Here is a 19,191-nt window from a genome sequence, read left to right as displayed (position 1 = left end):
ATTTCAGGAAACTGCTGCAGCCTGCAAAAAGGGGAGGCGGTGCGAGGAGGGAGCAGGGCCATCTGCGCAGCAGATTAAAGTCCCCTGCCTGCATTTCAGTTAGCTTTGCACTGCCTCAGATACAAGGCCCGCTTTTGCAAAACAGGGGACCCTGGCGTCTTGGATCCCACTAGAGAATGAATGAATGAATCTTTATTTGTGCCAGCCATCGGCCATAGCAATAAAACCACAATACAATATGCAACAAATAGAAGTAAAAAGTCAATTATATAAAATAGATTTCAGGGTTTTGAATCAACAGTCGCATAGTGGATCTTATTCTGATTCCCCTGCTAAAAACCTTGCAACCTTTGCTGTCACCTGCTCATCTTGATCTGCCAAGAGAAAGGACGCCGTGGCAATGTCCGGGTGACCCGGAATGGACAACAAAAGAGGGGTGATAACCTCATTCCTCGAGTCTTTAAAAGAGTGCAAGTCAGAAGGGCACGTGCCACCGATTCGTTACTATCCCACTAGAGAGATGCAGGTGAAAATCCTCGCAGGATGGAGATTCCAGGAAGGACAGGATGGAAGAAGTAGGAAAGACTAGGAAAGGTTTGGGGGAGGCTCAGAAGCTCACAAGGGAAGGAAGATACGAAGAGAGGGAGAAGAAACAGGCAAGGAAGGCTGAAGCCTATGGATGCAGAGTCAGACCCTGTTGGTTCATTGTGGCTAGAAGTCTGTAAGGCAGGGGCCATCCAGACATTTGCTGGGCCACAACTGCTATCACCCCGACTGCTGGCTGGGGCTGGTGGAAGTTGCAGTCCAAGAACTTCTGCCGGGTTACAAATTCCCCATCTGTGCCATCCTGAGACTGGCAGAGCAATCGCAGCGACCCCCACCCCAAGCAAACTGCAGAGCGGATATAATAGTAATAATAATAATAATAATAATAATAATAATAATAATAATAATAATAATTTATTTATACCCTGCCCTCCCCAGCCAAGACCGGGCTCAGAGCGGCTAACACCAGGTATAAAAACAATTGATTAAAATACAACTTAAAAAAAAGATTAAAGTACAGTGGTACCTCGGGTTAAGTACTTAATTCGTTCTGGAGGTCTGTTCTTAACCTGAAACTGTTCTTAACCTGAAGCACCACTTTAGCAAATGAGGCCTCGCACCGCTGCCGTGCGATTTCTGTTCTCATCCTGAAGCAAAGTTCTTAACCCGAGGTACTATTTCTGGGTTAGTGGAGTCTGTAACCTGAAGCGCCGGTAACCTGAAGCATATGCAACCCGAGGTACCACTGTACAACAGCCTCATTTCAGTAGAAACTCAAATCCAAAACTTTTTTGGGGGGATGAAGCGAGCTTCGGATTGCAAACAATGGAGGAGTGTGCAAAAACAAGAAAAGAAAATTAAAAACACCTAATTGCGCCCTTCCCACCAGCCAAAGCTCATATTCCTCCCTGCTCCACAGGGTCCTTGGGCAGAGCTCAGAGCACGGCCGGCCTCTGCTCAGACAGCTCCACCCACTAGGCTGCGCTGCCAAGCCCCGAAAACCAGAGACCTGCGGCTTCCGCCGCAGGTTCCCAAAGCCCCGCCGCAAAGCAAAGTTACCTTTCCGTTTCTTCTTTGACGGTGGCGAACTGGGAAGGCTGGCGGTGGGTCCTGCTTTGCTCCTGCCCTTTCTCCCCGCCGCCCTCCGGCTCCTGCTCCTGGGAGGAGCTGGTGCTGCCCTCGCGGCTGACATTGCTGCTGCGCCCGGGGCTGTTCTCGGTGGAGGCCCGGGGGGACTCGGTGTTCTGCTTCAGGGTCTGGAGCTTGGCCAGGGGGATGATGTCGCAGTTCTGGGGCCGGTGCCACACGGTCCGCTGGGTGGAGGCATTGTAGTAGTAGAAGCGCGAGGTGTTGGGGTCAAAGAGCTCCCACCACTGGTTCTCGTTGGTGCGCTTGATGCGCACGCCGGCGGGGGGGTCCCAGACGCACTCCCCCGTGATCAGGTTGGCGTACATGCGCTCCCGCGTCCGAGGCTCGATGATTTCCACCCATTCCAGCCTAGGGAAAAAGAAGCACAGGAAAATATTCAGAAGCTGGTTGGGATCAGTGTGGTGCTTGCAGCCCTGGGCGTCCCCAGGTGACCTCTTGTCCAGGCATTGGCCCAGACGCAAAAACGCTTCTCCTTTTTGGTATGTTATTTTATTAAATTTTCTGCTTTACAATTTAAAGTACTTATTGTTACATCCTTAAGATATCAATGACTTCCCTTCTTCTCTTTCCATAGTTTATTTTGCATATCGTAAAGGTAAAGGGACCCCTGACCACTAGGTCCAGTCGTGGCCGACTCTGGGGTTGCGCGCTCATCTCGCTTTATTGGCCGAGGGAGCCAGAGTACAGCTTCCGGGTCATGTGGCCAGCAGGACTAAGCCGCTTCTGGCGAACCAGAGCAGCGCACGGAAACACCATTTACCTTCCTGCCAGAGCGGTACCTATTTATCTACTTGCACTTTGACGTGCTTTTGAACTGCTAGGTTGGCAGGAGCAGGGACCGAGCAACGGGAGCTCACCCCGTTGTGGGGATTCAAACCGCCAACCTTCTGATCAGCAAGTCCTAGGCTCTGTGGTTTAACACACAGCACCACCCGCGTCCCTCTTGCATATCAGAAATCCCTGCATATTTTACAAAAACTACACCATTCAGTATCCCATTATTACATCCATTAAAACTCATTTACACTGTTGAATTTACCGCACCTTTCCGTGTATAACACGCCCCATATTTGGAGGGACTCAAAATTTAGGAAATGGGGAAATGGGAGGCGGGGAAGATTCCCCAAAGTTGTTGAGCTATTATGGGGGGAGGCTTGGCCAAAATTATTGAGCTTTGGGGGGGAGGATTGCCCACAGTTACGATACGATAATTTTTATTGTCATTGTCCAATACAGAACAGTTGTTGAGCTTTTGGGGGGAGGGAATGCCAAAAAAACGCTCACCCGCCAGGCAGACAATGCCGCTCGCGCACATCGACAAAGCAACCGATCCTCTCTCCCATCGGCGGAAAAAGGAGCAGATCGCCTGCCCACTTGCCGCAGCGACAGGCAATCAACAACAGGCCTTGCAGCAGTCACCAGTAATAATCTCCAACTTTCGGCAGCAACCGATCCTACAGCCCCACATTACGCTACCCATGTAGAGGAAGACCCCCAATTTGAACATGATTTTTGATTAAATAAACCTAGTCTTATACACTGAAAACTATGGTATCTGAATGCTGCAAGCATTTTCAGCTTGAACAGTTATTTCTCATATATTCAATAAACGTTTTCCAATCTTCTCTGATTGGAAATGTTGAATAAGAATGTTCTTCTTATTCTCTTATTCTATATGTTAAGTCTGCAACTTCACATATTCTGTCAACTTGCCACTCTTCTTTGGTTGGGACTTTGCTTGTTTTCCATTCTGAGGCTAACAAAACACGGGCCGCAGTGGTAGGATGCATAAATAACCTTTCCTGACACCTGGGATTTTCAGTCTGAATTATCCCCAACAGAACGGACTCTGGGTTTTTTTGGGGAAAGTACTTTTAAACATTTTTTTCAAATCATTATGGATCATTTCCCAATACTCCTTTACCCTTTTGCAAGTCCACCACATATGAAAGAAAGTTCCCTCCACCTCTTTGCATCTCCAGCACTAATCTGATTCAGACCCAGAGATGCTTAACCCAGGAGTGCAGAACCTAGGACCCTTCAGATGCTGTTGGGGCTCCTATCAGCTCCAACCAGAACATCTAATGGTTGGGGTGGCAAGGAGGATGTCGAAAAGGGATCCTATCTAAATGCATTATGATAACCAGGGCGGATTGGATTTAAATCAAATCGACTTAAATCACTAGTCAGTAAAACTTGATTTAAATCATTATTTTTTTTTACATAAAGACTCATTTTTGCTGTTCCGGAGCCCCGTTCACAACATGAAACCACGCCTGCGCATCTGCACGTGCACGGGTCGCGATTCGCTGCTTCTGCGCATGACGTCATTTTGAGCGTCTGCGCATGCACAAGCAGCGAAACCCAGAAGCAACCCTTTCTGGTACTTCTGGGTCGCCGTGGGACACAACCTGAAAAGATTTAACCTGAAGCAAACATAACAAGAGGTGGGGAAGAGAGCAAGGGCTGCATCTGCAGGTGGGATATTTTCCTAGGGAGCAGGGAGGATGCCCTATATTTTGCTCAGATTTAACGTCTCGTCTCAGAGGGCTCTGTTTGTGTGGGTTCCTAAGATAACGCTCCAGAATCGCTTTGAACATTTGAGAGTGCTATCTAATTGCAAAATATTCTTCATTATTCATTACCGCAGAGCTGGCCCATCTGAACAGCCTTGTTTGAATCATTTAACCGCCTTCATCATATATAGGGCAGTGCTTTAAAAATGAATGCGTTCAACGTGGATTTTTCTTTTTCTTTACCCGGGGTGCTTTCTGAACGTTCAGCACCGAAGAGACGCAAGTTCTGCGCATCTCTAAAGCATGCGCCACGATGCTCCTCAATCAGTGCTCTCGGCCTGCCCAGGCTTCAGCTGTGGAGGTGGAAATGTTTAATTAATTTCCAAAAGGAATTACCTTTGGGAATTATAGGTGCAAAACTGCCCAAACTGTATAGAAATTTATTCATGTACGGTGGCAAGAATGTTATTTGCCCCAAAATGTAAAGAAGAAGTTCCAGCAAAACAAGAATGGATACAAAAACTTACAGAATACACGGAAATGGCGAAACTTACCGGAAAAATAAGAAATCAAGGTAATAAACTTTTTATAAAAGAACAGAAATGGTTTATGGAATATTTACAGACAAACAGTAAACAGATAAGAACATTGGCAGGATTATTGTAATAACCTGCAGTTTTATAAGAGTACGTATTTAAAGTAGAGGGATAAATGAGTAAGTTAAGTTAATTTGGAGCAAGCAGGAAATATAAAAAACAAATTTAAGGAACCGCAGAATGAGGGGGAAGGAAGTTTCAAAATGTTAAAATGATTGTCAAACTATTGAAACGTATGTAACTGAAAATTATAAATAAAAATAAAAGAAAGAAATAAAAAAGAAATGTTTAATTAATTTACTTTTCAAAAGGCGCCTGCCCTAGCCATGCAGCTGAGGCTTCTCAGAGAGATGCCCGTCTGACCTTGGATTTTTGAGGAGGACTTCAGAGTGGGTATCTTTTCCTAGGGAAGAGGCAAATTTCCTATTTAAGCCTAGATAGGCCTTCCTTCGGCTTTCTTCGCACCCTGCCCTCCGAAAGTGTAATGACTTTATTCTTAAGAGTCTTGTGGCCAGGGCTGTGAGTGTGTTAAAGTCTGCGAGATGCGGCAGTATTTGGGGGTGATGGGCCTTCATCGTTCCACATGGCTAGCGACTTGGGTCTATCAAAGCCATCGATCGCCCTCTCCTCCAATAATCCGTCTGATCCTCTCTTAAAGCCATCCGGGCTGGTGACCTTCGCTGCCTAGTTTAACTATGTGCCAGCCTTCACATACTGGGGGGGACATGGATTGCACAAAAACAAAAACCCAACACACAATGCAATTGTTGAAGCCGCACATTGCCAGCATGATCACACTCCTGTTTCAGCGACGTCTACACTGGCATGGCCATGCCCAGAGAATGGCAGGATCTCCCAAAGATCATGCTCTAGGGCAGCGGTTCTCAACCTGTGGGTCCCCAGATGTTGTTGGACTACAACTCCCATCATCCCTGACCACTGGTCATGCTGGCTAGGAATGGTGGGAGTTGTAGTCCAACAACATCTGGGGACCCACAGGTTGAGAACCGCTGCTCTATGGGGAGCTGGCTTCTGGCACCAGACCAACTGTGCTACAAGTAAAGGTAAAGGGACCCCTGACCATTAGGACCAGTTGTGGCCGACTCTGGGATTGCGGCGCTCATCTCACTTTACTGGCCGAGGGAGCCGGCGTACAGCTTCTGGGTCATGTGGCCAGCATGACTAAGCCGCTTTTGGCGAACCAGAGCAGCGCACGGAAACGCCGTTTACCTTCCCGCCGGAGCGGTACCTATTTATCCAGGGTAGCTGTGTACCAGCTCCATCTGGTACGTAGGCTGAGACCCTATCTGCCTGCGGACTGTCTCGCCAGAGTGGTGCGTGCTCTGGTTATCTCCCACTTGGACTATTGCAATGCGCTCTACGTGGGGCTACCTTTGAAGGTGACCCGGAAACTACAACTAATCCAGAATGCGGCAGCTAAACTGGTGACTGGGAGCGGCTGCTGAGACCATATAACACCGGTCTTGAAAGACCTACATTGGCTCCCAGTACGTTTTTGAGCACAATTCAAAGTGTTGGTGCTGACCTTTAAAGCCCTAAACGCCCTCGGTCCAGTATATCTGAAGGAGCGTCTCCTCCCCCATCATTCTGCCTGGACACTGAGGTCCAGCTCCAAGGGCCTTCTGGCGTTTCCCTCGCTGCGAGAGGCCAAGTTACAGGGAACCAGGCAGAGGGCCTTCTCGGTAGTGGCGCCCACCCTGTGGAACGCCCTCCCATCAGATGTCAAAGCGATAAACATCTACCTGACATTCAGAAGACATCTGAAGGCAGCCCTGTTCAGGGAAGTTTTTAATATGTGATATTTTGGTGTATCTTTCATCTTTGTTGGAAGCCGCCCAGAGTGGCTGGGGAAACCCAACCAGATGGGCGGGGTACAAATAATAAATTATTATTATTATTATTATTATTATTATTATTATTATTATTATTTACTTGCCCTTTGACATGCTTTTGAAGTGCTAGGTGGGCAGGAGCAGGGACCGAGCAACGGGAGCTCACCCCGTCACAGGGATTTGAACCGCCGACCTTCCGATCGGCAAGCCCTAGGTTCTGTGGTTTAACCCACAGCGCCACCCGCGTCCCCTGTGCTACAAAGATGTCTGCAAATGTGACACTAGGAACATCAACTCCACCGAATGGGAGTCCCTCGCAGATGACCACAAGGCCTGGAGACAGTCAGGTTGTGCATCAACAGCAGTGACCAGAGAATGAATGACCTCTGGGAGGAACGCAGGGTGAAGAAATGCTGTGGTGCATCTGCAGCAGCACAATCAGACGCCTCAATCTGCCCCAGCTGCAACAAAACATGTCTCTCCCATATCGGTCTCTACAGCCACAGCAGGCGCTACAACCTCCCAACAGCTTGACCTCACCCCAAAGGCACTCTCCGGCCTTGTCTCCCGAGACAGACAGGTGCCAAGGACAGCGCTGAAGCAACCGATCCACATGTCAAAAATCCTATGAGTTGTGTCAATATTACCGTATTAGCCTGAATATAAGCCTCACCTTTTCCCCCGAATTCTGACCGTGAAAAGTCAAAGTGTGGTTTAAATTGTAAAAACTGGCTTTTACAATATCGCTGCTGAAACAGACATGCAGTAAAACGGAACGGGTGTGGGTGCCCGTGGAATTTTAAGGGAGCGGCTTATATTCGGGTATTGTCTTTTTCTTTTATTTTTTCCCCTTGAATTTTAAAGGTGCGGCTTATATCCTGGTGCAGCTCATATTCGGGCCAAAATGGTTCTATCTGAAACTGCATAGGCAGGAAACCAAGTCTCAGAGACAGGACTCACATTTTGTAGTTTACTTGATATTTCTCTTGGCGTATTTCATTGCATGTTTCTTTTACATGCGTCCAACACTGCATGGATGCTGTTCCATGTTTTGCATTTTTAGAGGGGGGTGGACTAACAAGCTAACACCTGAACCTTCCAGATCCTATGACTCCTTTAACAAGCAGGCGCACCCCCCCCCCAGGCTTGCTGCCCCCCTCCACCTCCAAGCCTGTGACCCCTGCTGGGATCCAGGCAGCATCTCCTGAAGCTCCTCTGCCAGGGGCACATTTTGCCTTCAGCTTCTCAGGATAATCCCTTCTTCTGGGCCCTGCCACATCCGACTCCACATCCCCACCACCACCACCAACAATTCATGCATCGCATTCTGTCTCCCTCCCCTTCTTCTGTTCCGCTCCAGTTCTGGGTTTTGCCAGCTCTCCCACCCGCACTCTCAAAACAAGGTTTGATTCCAGCGCACACCGCCAGTCAACGACCGCCATGCCAGATCCACCACGCTTGACATTTGCAAGCGGGGTTGGGGGGGATGGCTACGACACCACTCCAGCCTTCATGCAACACCGTCAGGCAAGATCAGCTGCACAGCCTAGCTGGCTGGCCGTCAGGGGGCAGCCATTAGAACCGGGGAGGGAGACAGGGGGGCTGTTGGGATACAGAGAGCCTCTGAAACTCCTGAGGAGCAGTTCCTCTTCCAGCGGTGAGAAAAGCCACACCTCCAGTGAGGAATAATAATAATAATAATAATAATAATTTATTATTTATACCCTGCCCATCTGGCTAAGTTTCCCCAGCCAGTCTGGGTGGCTTCCAACAAAACACTAAAATACAATCACCTATTAAACATTAAAAGCTTTCCTAAACAGGGCTGCCTTCAGATGTCTTCTAAAAGTTTGGCAGTTGTTTTTCTCTTTGACATCTGGTGGGAGGGCGTTCCACAGGGCGGGTGCCACTACCGAGAAGGCCCTCTGCCTGGTTCCCTGTAATTTGGCTTCTCGCAGCGAGGGAACCGGCAGAAGGCCCTCGGCGCTGGACCTCAGTGTCCGGGCAGAACGATGGGGGTGAAGAGTGGGAAGGGGCCAGCCAAACGAAGAGAGGGCTTGAGGATGCTTCTGAGAGCCCCAGCATCTCACCTCGCCAGGCTGACCAGGAGGGACGCACGCCACTTCCGTTGCCAAGCTTGCGCAGAGGGGTGAAACACAAGGAGGGGAGGAGGAGACTTGGGGTGCTGAAGTTCCTACGTTGGGAGAGAAGCCGGAAGGGGCCACCCCGGATTCTGCAAGCGACTGAGACGGACATGACTTGGTAGATCTGCACTGTAAATAGTTTGTACAATAAAACCTGTAAAAGCCAGGTCGGAGTCCTGCCTGGTTACTCACGAGCAACCACCACCAGCATCTGACACTGGCATTGCCCACACCCAATAAGGGTTCCAGGTATCAAGGGTGCAGGTTCCAGAAGAGAAAGCTTAGCTCGGCCTGTGCCCCTCTGGATCACTCGCAAGGCAAAAGGAGGCATTGCTCTCGAACTCCGTCTCAACTTGCTTGCCTGCCTACGGAATCAAGAGCTCCCTGCTTGATCTGAAATTGAGGCGATTATGAAACCATGATTTAAATATCACACAGGGTTTGGTTTGGGCCATTCGTTGGAATGAACCGTCCCAAGTTTGTAATTCGTGTGTTGTTGTTTTTTCAAAGGAGCATGCAGACTCGCTGGTGGTTGCTATAACAAAAACCTTTGTTTGCAGCTAAACAGAGACTTTATGCTACCCAGGAGCACAATCTCCAGCCTCTGGCTAATGCATCTCTCTTCCCTTCTGCACCACAGAGTTTGCATCTGTTTAGATAAGCAATTGCAAAGGGAAGAGTTTCTCTCCCGTTCCCTCAATAATATACACCAAGTGCCCAGAATTTGCAAGAAGCAGAGGTTGGTATTTATTGGGTGAAACAGGTTCCCTCCCCATTACATGGAAAGGAAATTCTCACACTGTCTAAATCCACGTTCCCCAGCCTGGTGCTCTCCAGATGTTTTAGCTAGACATTACATCAGAAATTTCTTTTTAAAAGGGCATGAGCTTTTACCCACTCGGGTTGATTGCCAGGGCTATGTACAGTGGTCTCTTGGTTCTCAAACTTAATCTGTTTCAGAAGTCTGTTCCAAAACCAAAGCGTTCCAAAACAAAGGCGCACTTTCCCATAGAAAGTAATGCAAAATGGATTAATCCGTTCCAGACTTTTAAAAACAACCCCCGAAACAGCAATTCAACATGAATTTTACTATCAAATGAGACCATCGATCCATCAAATGAAAGCAATAAACAATGTACTGCAGTCACACAATCAATGAATCAGTAGCTGAACTGTGTTCCACACAGTCACAAAAACAAAACGAAAAGAGCCACACACAAAAATGCAAAATAAATAGCAAAAACAGACATAACACTCAAAATGGAAGTGTGGCACTCAAAACAGAGCACGTTCAGCTTCTGAGAAAAGTTCACAAACTGGAACACTTACTTCCGGGTTTGCAGTGCTTGGGTTCCAAGTTGTTTCAGTACCAAGGCGTTTGAGAACCAAGGTACCACTGTACATTATACCCTACAGAATTACATACACACACACTGCAGTACGATACAGTTATGGGTTTTAAGGCTGTGGGACCCTTGCCAGTCCTGAATCTATAGCAGGGTGAGATACACATCTGTGGCCTGTGTGCATTTCCTGCTCTCTGCCCCAAGCAAGCCACGAGGCCAGTTCAGCTTGGCCCCCGACCACAACCAGATACAAAGCAAGGACCCGGTAGTGGAATCTGACCCCAGCTCTAGCCCAAAGGTTCGGAAGAGATGAGCACCACCATTGGAAAAGGCCTGAGACCCCCTTCCAGAAAGAGGGTGCGGTGGCGCCTCTTGCTCCCTGTTCCCTTCAAGTCCCTCCTCAAAACCTCAAAGCTCCTCTGCAAAGTGTGGGGCTAGAAGCCCAAGTCCACATCCCTGACTGAGGGCAGATACGCACTATATGTTTAAAGCATATCCACTGCACATTTAAAGCACAAGACTCCATCCCCCCAAAGAATCACGGGAACCGTAGTTTCCACTCACAGCTACCATATCCAGCACCTTTGTTGTTGTTGTTGTTTAGTCGTTTAGTCGTGTCCGACTCTTCGTCACCCCATGGACCAGAGAACGCCAGGCAGCACAATCAGACGCCTCAATCTGCCCCAGCTGCAACAAAACATGTCTCTCCCATATCGGTCTCTACAGCCACAGCAGGCGCTACAACCTCCCAACAGCCAGGCACCTCTGTCCTCCACTGCCTCCCAGGCACCTCTGTCCTCCACTGCCTCCCAGGTACCTCTGTCCTCCACTGCCTCCCGCAAACTACTATTCCCATGGTTCTTTGGTGGAAAGTCGTGTGCTTTAATTGTGGGTTTAATATGCTTTAAATGCATAGTGAAACTAAGTGTGCGCATAACTTCATTTTCAGCAACAGTCAGCTGGTGACCTGTCCGAAATTTTCATGCTGTTTTTACCATTGTATGTATATATAATTGTTGAAATTGTGGTACACAGGTGTGTTTTTTTAATAAATAATCCAGAAACTGCTGGAAGACTTGGGATGCAAGTCAGCTTGTACGAAAGACTGGAAGTTTGCACAGGGAGAAAGGAGACAGAGAGGTGAACCTCCATGCTTCCTGGACAATCTTTCTTCCTTCGTTGTTGTTTTTCACTATTATTGATTTTGTTTAAAAGTGCAAACGTAACAAAAAGAAATGAAAGGAAGATTCAAAAGTGTAGACCACAGAGCGTCACGGCCTGGAAGGACAAAAGTACAGCACAGTTCCAAAAGGATAATAAAGCATTGACTCATGCAAAGATTCCCTTTGCAACTAACAAAGACGTGTAAAAATAGAAGTATTCTCCACCTGTGAGTTTCATCATTATTGAGGATAATGGTTCTATGAAGTCTTAGATGAGCCTGACACCTGCATGTACTTGTGGCACTCAGAAACCACGTGCCTCAACATTTGAATAAGAAATAAAATCATGCCAAGTGGTGGTGGGGAACCTGGTTATCTGAGCTCTTTCGATTTATAAGGTAAAGTTTCAAGAAGAGCAATCTGCTAAACCCTAGAATACAGCGATCCAAAATCCCTAGTTTGCCTTTGTGTTGACCTTCCCTTAAGTAAGGGGTCAGCAAACTTTTTCAGCAGGGGGCCAGTCCACCGTCCCTCAGACCATGTGGTGGGCCGGACTATATTTGGGGGGCGATGAACGAATTCCTATGCCCCACAAATAACCCAGAGGTGCATTTTAAATAAAAGGACACATTCTACTCATGTAAAAACACCAGGCAGGTCCCACAAATAACCCAGAGATGCATTTTAAATAAAAGCACACATTCTACTCATGTAAAAACACCAGGCAGGCTCCACAAATAACCCAGAGATGCATTTTAAATAAAAGCACACATTCTACTCATGTAAAAACACCAGGCAGGCTCCACAAATAACCAAGAGATGCATTATAAATTAAAAGACACATACTACTCATGTAAAAACACACTGATTCCTGGACCATACGCAGGCCAGATTGAGAAGGCGATTGGGCCGCATCCGGCCCATGGGCTTTAGGTTGCCTACCCCTGTGCTAGACCAATGTTCTCAGGGTTGAGGACATCACTTCTTATTTCCTTCTTCATCCCACCTTGGGAGGCGAGACATCTCTTCTTTGCTCATCTTTGCAGAGATGAAAGAGCAAGAATGGCTCGTTGCATCTCCACCTCAAGCCGCCCAGAAATGGGATATTTCATATCCAACATACATGTCCTATAATAAACTTAGCTTTCTCGTTTTCCGTACTGAGAAGTCTCAGTGCGATTGCATCCAAGGGCAAAACGGGCTCCTCCAAGCGGGAGTTTTAATGCGCAGCTTGAGCTTCCGGCAATGCATTAGAGCTCCGGATGCCAATGTCAGTTCCATCCAGACACATTCTGTCCCCGTGATTTTTGCATCCATGTTTCTTTCCCGACCTCAGCTCTTGGTCTCAGTTAAACTTTAGACTGAAAAGGGCTCGGAACAAGAACAAGGGCCATCGAGCTCAGCAGGTGGGTCCGTGGGGACCTTCTTCAGTCCAAAGACCACATCCTATCAGAGGCAACTTTCCAGTTGGGGCAGGGGGAGCACGTTCAAAATTAACTGGGGGCCGTTTGCGTTTTGCAACCGGCAAGCGGCCTTTTGCGAGGAAGTGAAGATGACTGGTTGCAAAGTTTGGCACCAACATCTCCATCTGGCTGGCTGGCATGCCCGTGATGCCACGCCACTCAGCTGGTCTCCAGGGCAGCGCAGCAGGTGATTCACACAGCAGCCTGGCAACAAAAGACACACATGCTTTGTAATCTTGTTTTCTTTCTTTTTTAACGTGCCAAGACATATCATTGTGACGACCATGACCTAGATTTAAGGTGCCATTAGGCTCCTAGATTTTATATCTCAGTTTCAAACACGGCCGTGCAGCAGTCAGAGGTGTAAACACACACACATACGCAAGAGGCATTATGACAGTTTCAAGGGCACCTTCTAGCCAAACAAAAGCACTTGAGGGTGGAAAGGGGTGTGGCCACAGGAGCATAGCTGTCAACTTTCAGATTTGAAAATAAGGGATCAGCAGCCTCACCTGTCCTGGGGACAGCCTACGGGATATCTAACAATCCGGGATAGCAGCAGGAAGCAGCGGGAAACGGCGCTGGAATAAGGGAATTTCCCGCAAAAAAAGGAAGGTTGACAGCTATGCACAAGAAGGGAGGGGATGAAGGGAGACCCACTGGCCAGACAGTGGCTTGGAGGGCCACAACTGAAGGCTGTCCATCCTCAAAAATCTAAAGAAAACCAGAGGCTTATGCCAGGCTAAACCACCCTTCAAAGCAAAATCCACGTCTTTGTTTCATCCGAAAAGAAAGAAAGAAATCCAAATCACATTCCAAAGAGCTACTTTCACAATCAAGCATATTTTGCCCTTTTTTGCACCGAGCTGCCAAACTCTGCCTTCTCAGTATCTTCAGGGACAGTATGAGAAGATCCCTTTTGTTGGAAATTTTATTTACAACATGACATAACCCCCCCCCATACAGAAATACAATAAGCATAACATACAATAATACAAGCAACCAAATAAAAGACTTCCTTTATTCTGTATCTGACCTCCTTATTTACTTCTTATAAGCTGTTTCCTTTATGAATAATTATTAAGATTTTTCTAATTATAACTTAGTCTCCTGCAGACATTAATCGAAACAAGTCCAGGTATGTATTTTAGGGAACTGTTTTGTGAAGTGTTCTCTGCATTTCCCCCAGGCTTTTTGAAACTCTTGTCTAGTGTGAGAAGATCCCTTTTGATCAATGGTCTTGCATTTGTGACGCTCAGGTGACTGAGGGCATTTGTCATGATGATGATGATGATGATGATGATGATTTATTATTTAGAGCCTGCCCACCTGGCTGGGTTTCCCCAGCCACTCTGGGCAGCTTCCAACAAAATATTAAAATACAACTGTCTATTCCATTCTATTCTGATATACCGTATTTTTCGCTCTATAAGACGCACCAGACCACAAGACGCACCTAGTTTTTGGAGGAGGAAAACAAGAAAAAAAATATTCTGAATCTCAGAAGCCAGAACAGCAAGAGGAATCGCTGCACAGTGAGAGCAGCAATCCCTTTTGCTGTTCTGGCTTCTGGGATAGCTGCGCAGCCTGCATTTGCTCCATAAGACGCACACACATTTCCCCTTACTTTTCAGGAGGGAAAAAGTGAGTCTTATAGAGCAAAAAATACAGTATATTCTGCAGTAAGGAGAACCTTCACCGTGCCAATTCTGGCAACAACTTCGATGGAAAGTGCATCGCCCGCTTTCCACGACTCCTTTCAATTTACCAAACATTACTGGTGGGTCTCCGTAAAGCTCAGGTGCCTTGCTCCAGGAACGCCACCCGGTCAATGCACAAGGTGCATTCGCTCTGGCTGTTTGCTTTAGCGTAACTAGCTGTGACAGGGAGGAAGGGGGAACCTCCACCCAGCGGCGTATCAAAGCCCAGCGAGCATCTGACTCGAGCCGCCAGCTTCAAGGGGGTCAAATATTTCCATGGCTGTGGAGCCAAGTAAGGGCAAGGCAGTTCCTGGAGGACACAGAGAACCACCCACCCCACCCCCCGCTTTTCACTGGGGGCGCAGCGGAGATGAACCTTCCTACGAAGGCAAGCTTTTGGTTTGGGGGTTCTGTCAAGGGTTGAGAGCAACAGGGAAGGAGGAAAATGAAAGCCTTAAACCCGAATGGCTTTCCCCCCCTCCCTCCCTCCCTCTCTCCCTTCTTTGTCCTTCCATCGATTATGGACAGCATGCTGAGCTGATTGCCTTTGATGGTGAAAACTAAGAAGCAGAGAAAGCAGCCAGGCTATCTTGGGGAGCTGAAAGATGGGGTGGGGGTGGTTCTCTTTTGGATCCCTGCTCAGAAAACACACTGAAAAAATGCTGCGCACTGCTGCTCGGGGAAAACAGTGTCTTACTTCTATGATGGATCGGGGCAAGGCAGCAGGCATTTAATGTCCAAACTACACCCCCCCCAATCAACACTGCTAGCTTTCTGCAAGCAGGGATCTTAGTATGAAGGCATTCACAACAGCCAGAGACGTCAGTGCCTGTGTATGCCCCCCATCTCAACACAAGAACAACCCCACCAACCCCCCAAAAAACAAAGTGCTTTCAATCAGCAAGGTGCAAGCAAACTCCTATATTCTCTGTAGGGGGGAGAAGTTCTGCCAACAGCTGCACATGTTGGGGAAACCCAACGTATAAGTTGAATTACTGGGGGTTATTGGGTGGTTTCTGCTTTTGTATTTTGTGTTTTTATATTGTGATTTTATCAAGAACAGTGACAAGAAAAATTGATGAGTTATGCAGAACTGGCCAAATTGACATATAAACTACGTGAAAAGGTCAACAGACTTCAAGGAAGAATTTATTAGTTGAACGTATGATAGACAAAGCAAGGATATGCGCAATTTTATAACATGCAGAAAACAAGACATGTAAAAAAATCAGGGAGGGGAGCTGAGGGAGGTCCTTGGTGGGGGAGAGGGAAGGTTGAGGGGGGAATAAGGGGAGGGGAAATAATGTAATTGATTACGAGGATTGACAAATTGTTGTGTTGAAATTGGTTAATAAAGATATATTTTTAAAAATATATATATTGTGATTTTATCTTGTGAAGCGCCCTGAGACCTGCAGGTATAGGGTGGTATACAAATTATTATTATTATTATTATTATTATTATTATTATTATTATTATTATTATTCCATTGTGGGGACCATAGCCTAGGTTTAAGGTGCAATTAGGTGATTAGCTTATAATAATATATATGAGTTTCTAACACAGCCTATATGTGGGAAAAGCCAAGGGCTTGCAAGTGAGGTTGGGGGGGGGGTGCCAAATGGCAGAATGAAGATGGTCTGGGGGAAAGGTTTTCCAGGAAAGGGACTAAGAGGAGGCCTGCCTGCGCTTGATTCAAATAGAAGAGGATTGTTATTCGAGGCATAGGGAGCAGCACCAGGAGCGAAAGATGAATTGAGCAAAGGGGGGGGGGACAGGTGAACCCACCTCCCTTCCCCAACCGAGTCTGATTAGGTCATTCCAATAAACTCCACACAGCTCCGCTTGCCAAGGTCAGCGGGGAGTCACAGCTGCTATGGAGGAAGCCACGTGGCACCGGGCCACGCAGCATCGCGCGGAGCATGCAAGCAGCTTCTGCTGTGGCAGCTGCACCCGTCCGCCAGCTGCCTCAGGGTGCTGCTGGTGCAGATCTAGAGGGCTCTATGGCAGGCTGCTTTAAGCTGGCTCCCTGCAGGTGTTTGAGGCTGCAATTCCCTACGGCAGTTCTGGCCAGAGCAGCAGACCAAAGCACACCCAGAGGGAGCCAGGTTGGCAAATTCCAGAGCTGTCTGCATTAACATAAAGCAACACCCTGCTGAATGTGGGTCTTTCTAGAACAACAAAGGCAGCTGTCAGAGTATTTCTCCATCTAAGAGCAAAAAAATAAAAAAGCAGAGACATCACCTTGCCAACAAATGTCCGTATAGTTCAAGCTATGGTTTTCCCAGTAGTGATGCATGGAAGTGAGAGCTGGACCATAAAGAAGGCTGATCGCTGAAGAATGGATGCTTTTGAATTCTGGTGCTGGAGGAGACTCTTGAGAGTCCCATGGACTGCAAGAAGATCAAACTGATCCATTCTGAAGGAAATCAGCCCTGAGTGCTCACTGGAAGGACAGAACCTGAAGCTGAGGCTCCAAGACTTTGGCCACCTCATGAGAAGAGAAGACTCCCTGGGAAAGACCCTGATGTTGGGAAAGATGGAGGGCACAAGGAGAAGGGGACGACAGAGGACGAGATGGTGGGACAGTGTTCTTGAAGCTACCAGGATGAGTTTGACCAAATTGCGGGAGGCAGTGGAAGACAGGAGGGCCTGGCGTGCTCTGGTCCAGGGGGTCACGAAGAGGCGGACACGACTAAACAACAAAACAAGAGCAAAAGAAGAGCCTTCTGGATCAGGCCAATGGACCATCTAGCCAAAGCATCCTGTTCTCACAGTGACCGGCCAGATGCCCTAAAGAAAAATGCATGAGCAGGATCAGGGACAAGAGCACACTCTCCTCCCTTTTTTAATGCTACCTACCTACCTGTTTGTTTTTTTATTTACTTCCATTAGTGAATTGCTTCCCATAAAACATCTCAAAGCAATTTTGCAATAAAAGCATTTCAGCAATAGAAGCCACTGCAGCTACATATGTAAAAACAATTATAATGATTTAAAAGCAAACACACTGCTTTTGAAAAATTAAAACCATCTGTTCTGCACAAACGTGCATCCTCTCCCATGCGTGCAACACCATGTGTCAGCCTAGGCTTCCATGCTACACACATTTTGACCTGACTCCAGAGCCAGGGAGCTGCTAGCTGCCCCCTCCCAGGCTGAAAGTGAACCCACAACTCTTAATAATAGTTCCACTTGCTCAAGAGTCGGGGTGAACTGAGGGCTGGTGGCGCCTTAATGTTTAAGATGAAACAGGCTGAATGTGGCTCTACAACAGCTGGGCAAACTCCACACTCCAAGTATGCCACTGAGTTTCTCGCAGGCTGGATCGTGTTTAATAACAAATAACAATAAATTTTTATTTATACCCCACCCATCCCGGTTCAGAAAACCGGGCTCAAGGCGGCTAACAACAAATTTAAAACACTTAATTGATACAACAACAAAAAAGCACAAAATCACAAAATACAGTATAAAATGTGAATAACAATAAATTCAGAATTCAAAAATCAATTTGGGGGGGGGATCCATCCAATAAACATTAGATGATCCCCAGGGCTAGCTGGCTAACTTAGTCCTACTTGGGCCAGCAAGGAGACCAGGGGAGAATTAGCTGTGGGATCCCAGAGTGGGTGATCTTCATAAAAAGGGGAGGGGGAGGGAAGGAATGGGAATAAAAGATCAGGCTACGTTCAAATTAAAGGCCAGGCGGAATAGCTCTGTCTTACAGGAAGTTAAATCCTACAGGGCCCTGGTCTCATGGGACAGAGCATTCCACCAGGTCGGAGCCATCACTGAGAAGGCCCTGGCCCTGGTGGAGGATAGTCTGACTTCCTTAGGGCCTGGGACCTCTAAACTATGGTTATTCATGGACCTTAAGGTCCTCTGCAGGGCAGATGCACCCAGAAAAGAAGGTCTAGATGACAAGGGTGTCCAGGGTCCGCAGCGATCCCCACCACCAATAAGGGGTGGTGACCTGAGGAAGAGATCAGAAGTTCCCAGTTCCCTAAGCAGGGAGGAAGGCAGGACAGTGAAGCAAAAGTCAGCACCATGGAGAGGAATCAAAGTGCTGGATTCAGGACCATGGACAGCACTCCACACATCCATGTTGTCTCAGCAAGGTGCCAGAGCAAGCAAATGAGTTTTATAGGAAGGACAGTGAGTCACTTGCTGGAGGTCCCACCTGCCTGAGTGCTGCCAGTTGAAGGGCCTTTTGGTGTAATGGGGTCTCTAGCTGCAGGAATCTCTGCTCAGGACCTTCTTTAGTCTGTGGACTGGCCAGCCCGCTCCAGTGGTTGAGGTATCTCTTCAGGGCTAAGGGGAGGGAATCTGCTGCCCATAGCTCCACACAGGATGGACCAGGGAGTAGCTCCATCTTCATATCAGAGGACAATGCCTCCACGGTGTCCTAGGCTGGGGACATGACAAAGAGCTCTTCCTCAAAGGGAGATGTAAAGAGCAGGGCAGGGCGATATATTGATATATCATCCAAAACCACATTGTGATAATGGTTTCATAATATCTGAGCTGGCGATATACAGTGGTGCCCCGCAAGATGAATGCCTCGTAAGACGAAAAACTCACAAGACGAAAGAGTTTTTCGTTTTTTGAGTTGCTTTGCAAGACAAATTTCCCTATGGGCTTGCTTCGCAAGACGAAAACGTCTTGCAAGTTTGTTTCCTTTTTCTTAAAATCGTTAATACCCAGGGAATCC

General features: G+C 47.5%; 1 protein-coding gene across 3 annotated transcripts in view; it reads right to left on the bottom strand.

Annotated features, from left to right (window-relative positions):
• Positions 1-19,191, bottom strand: part of ARHGAP39 (Rho GTPase activating protein 39) — a 194,266-nt gene that overhangs the window by 97,920 nt on the left and 77,155 nt on the right. For all 3 annotated transcript variants that reach the window (XM_081918708.1, XM_081918707.1, XM_081918709.1), the window contains exon 2: positions 1,606-2,043. In XM_081918708.1, the coding sequence (XP_081774834.1) occupies positions 1,606-2,043 (438 nt within the window). The remainder of the gene's footprint in view (positions 1-1,605; positions 2,044-19,191) is intronic.

The sequence above is a fragment of the Podarcis melisellensis genome (assembly GCF_964234715.1).
Source record: "Podarcis melisellensis genome assembly, chromosome: 7".
Classification (NCBI taxonomy): domain Eukaryota; kingdom Metazoa; phylum Chordata; class Lepidosauria; order Squamata; family Lacertidae; genus Podarcis; species Podarcis melisellensis.
This window is presented reverse-complemented; position numbering and strand designations above follow the sequence as displayed.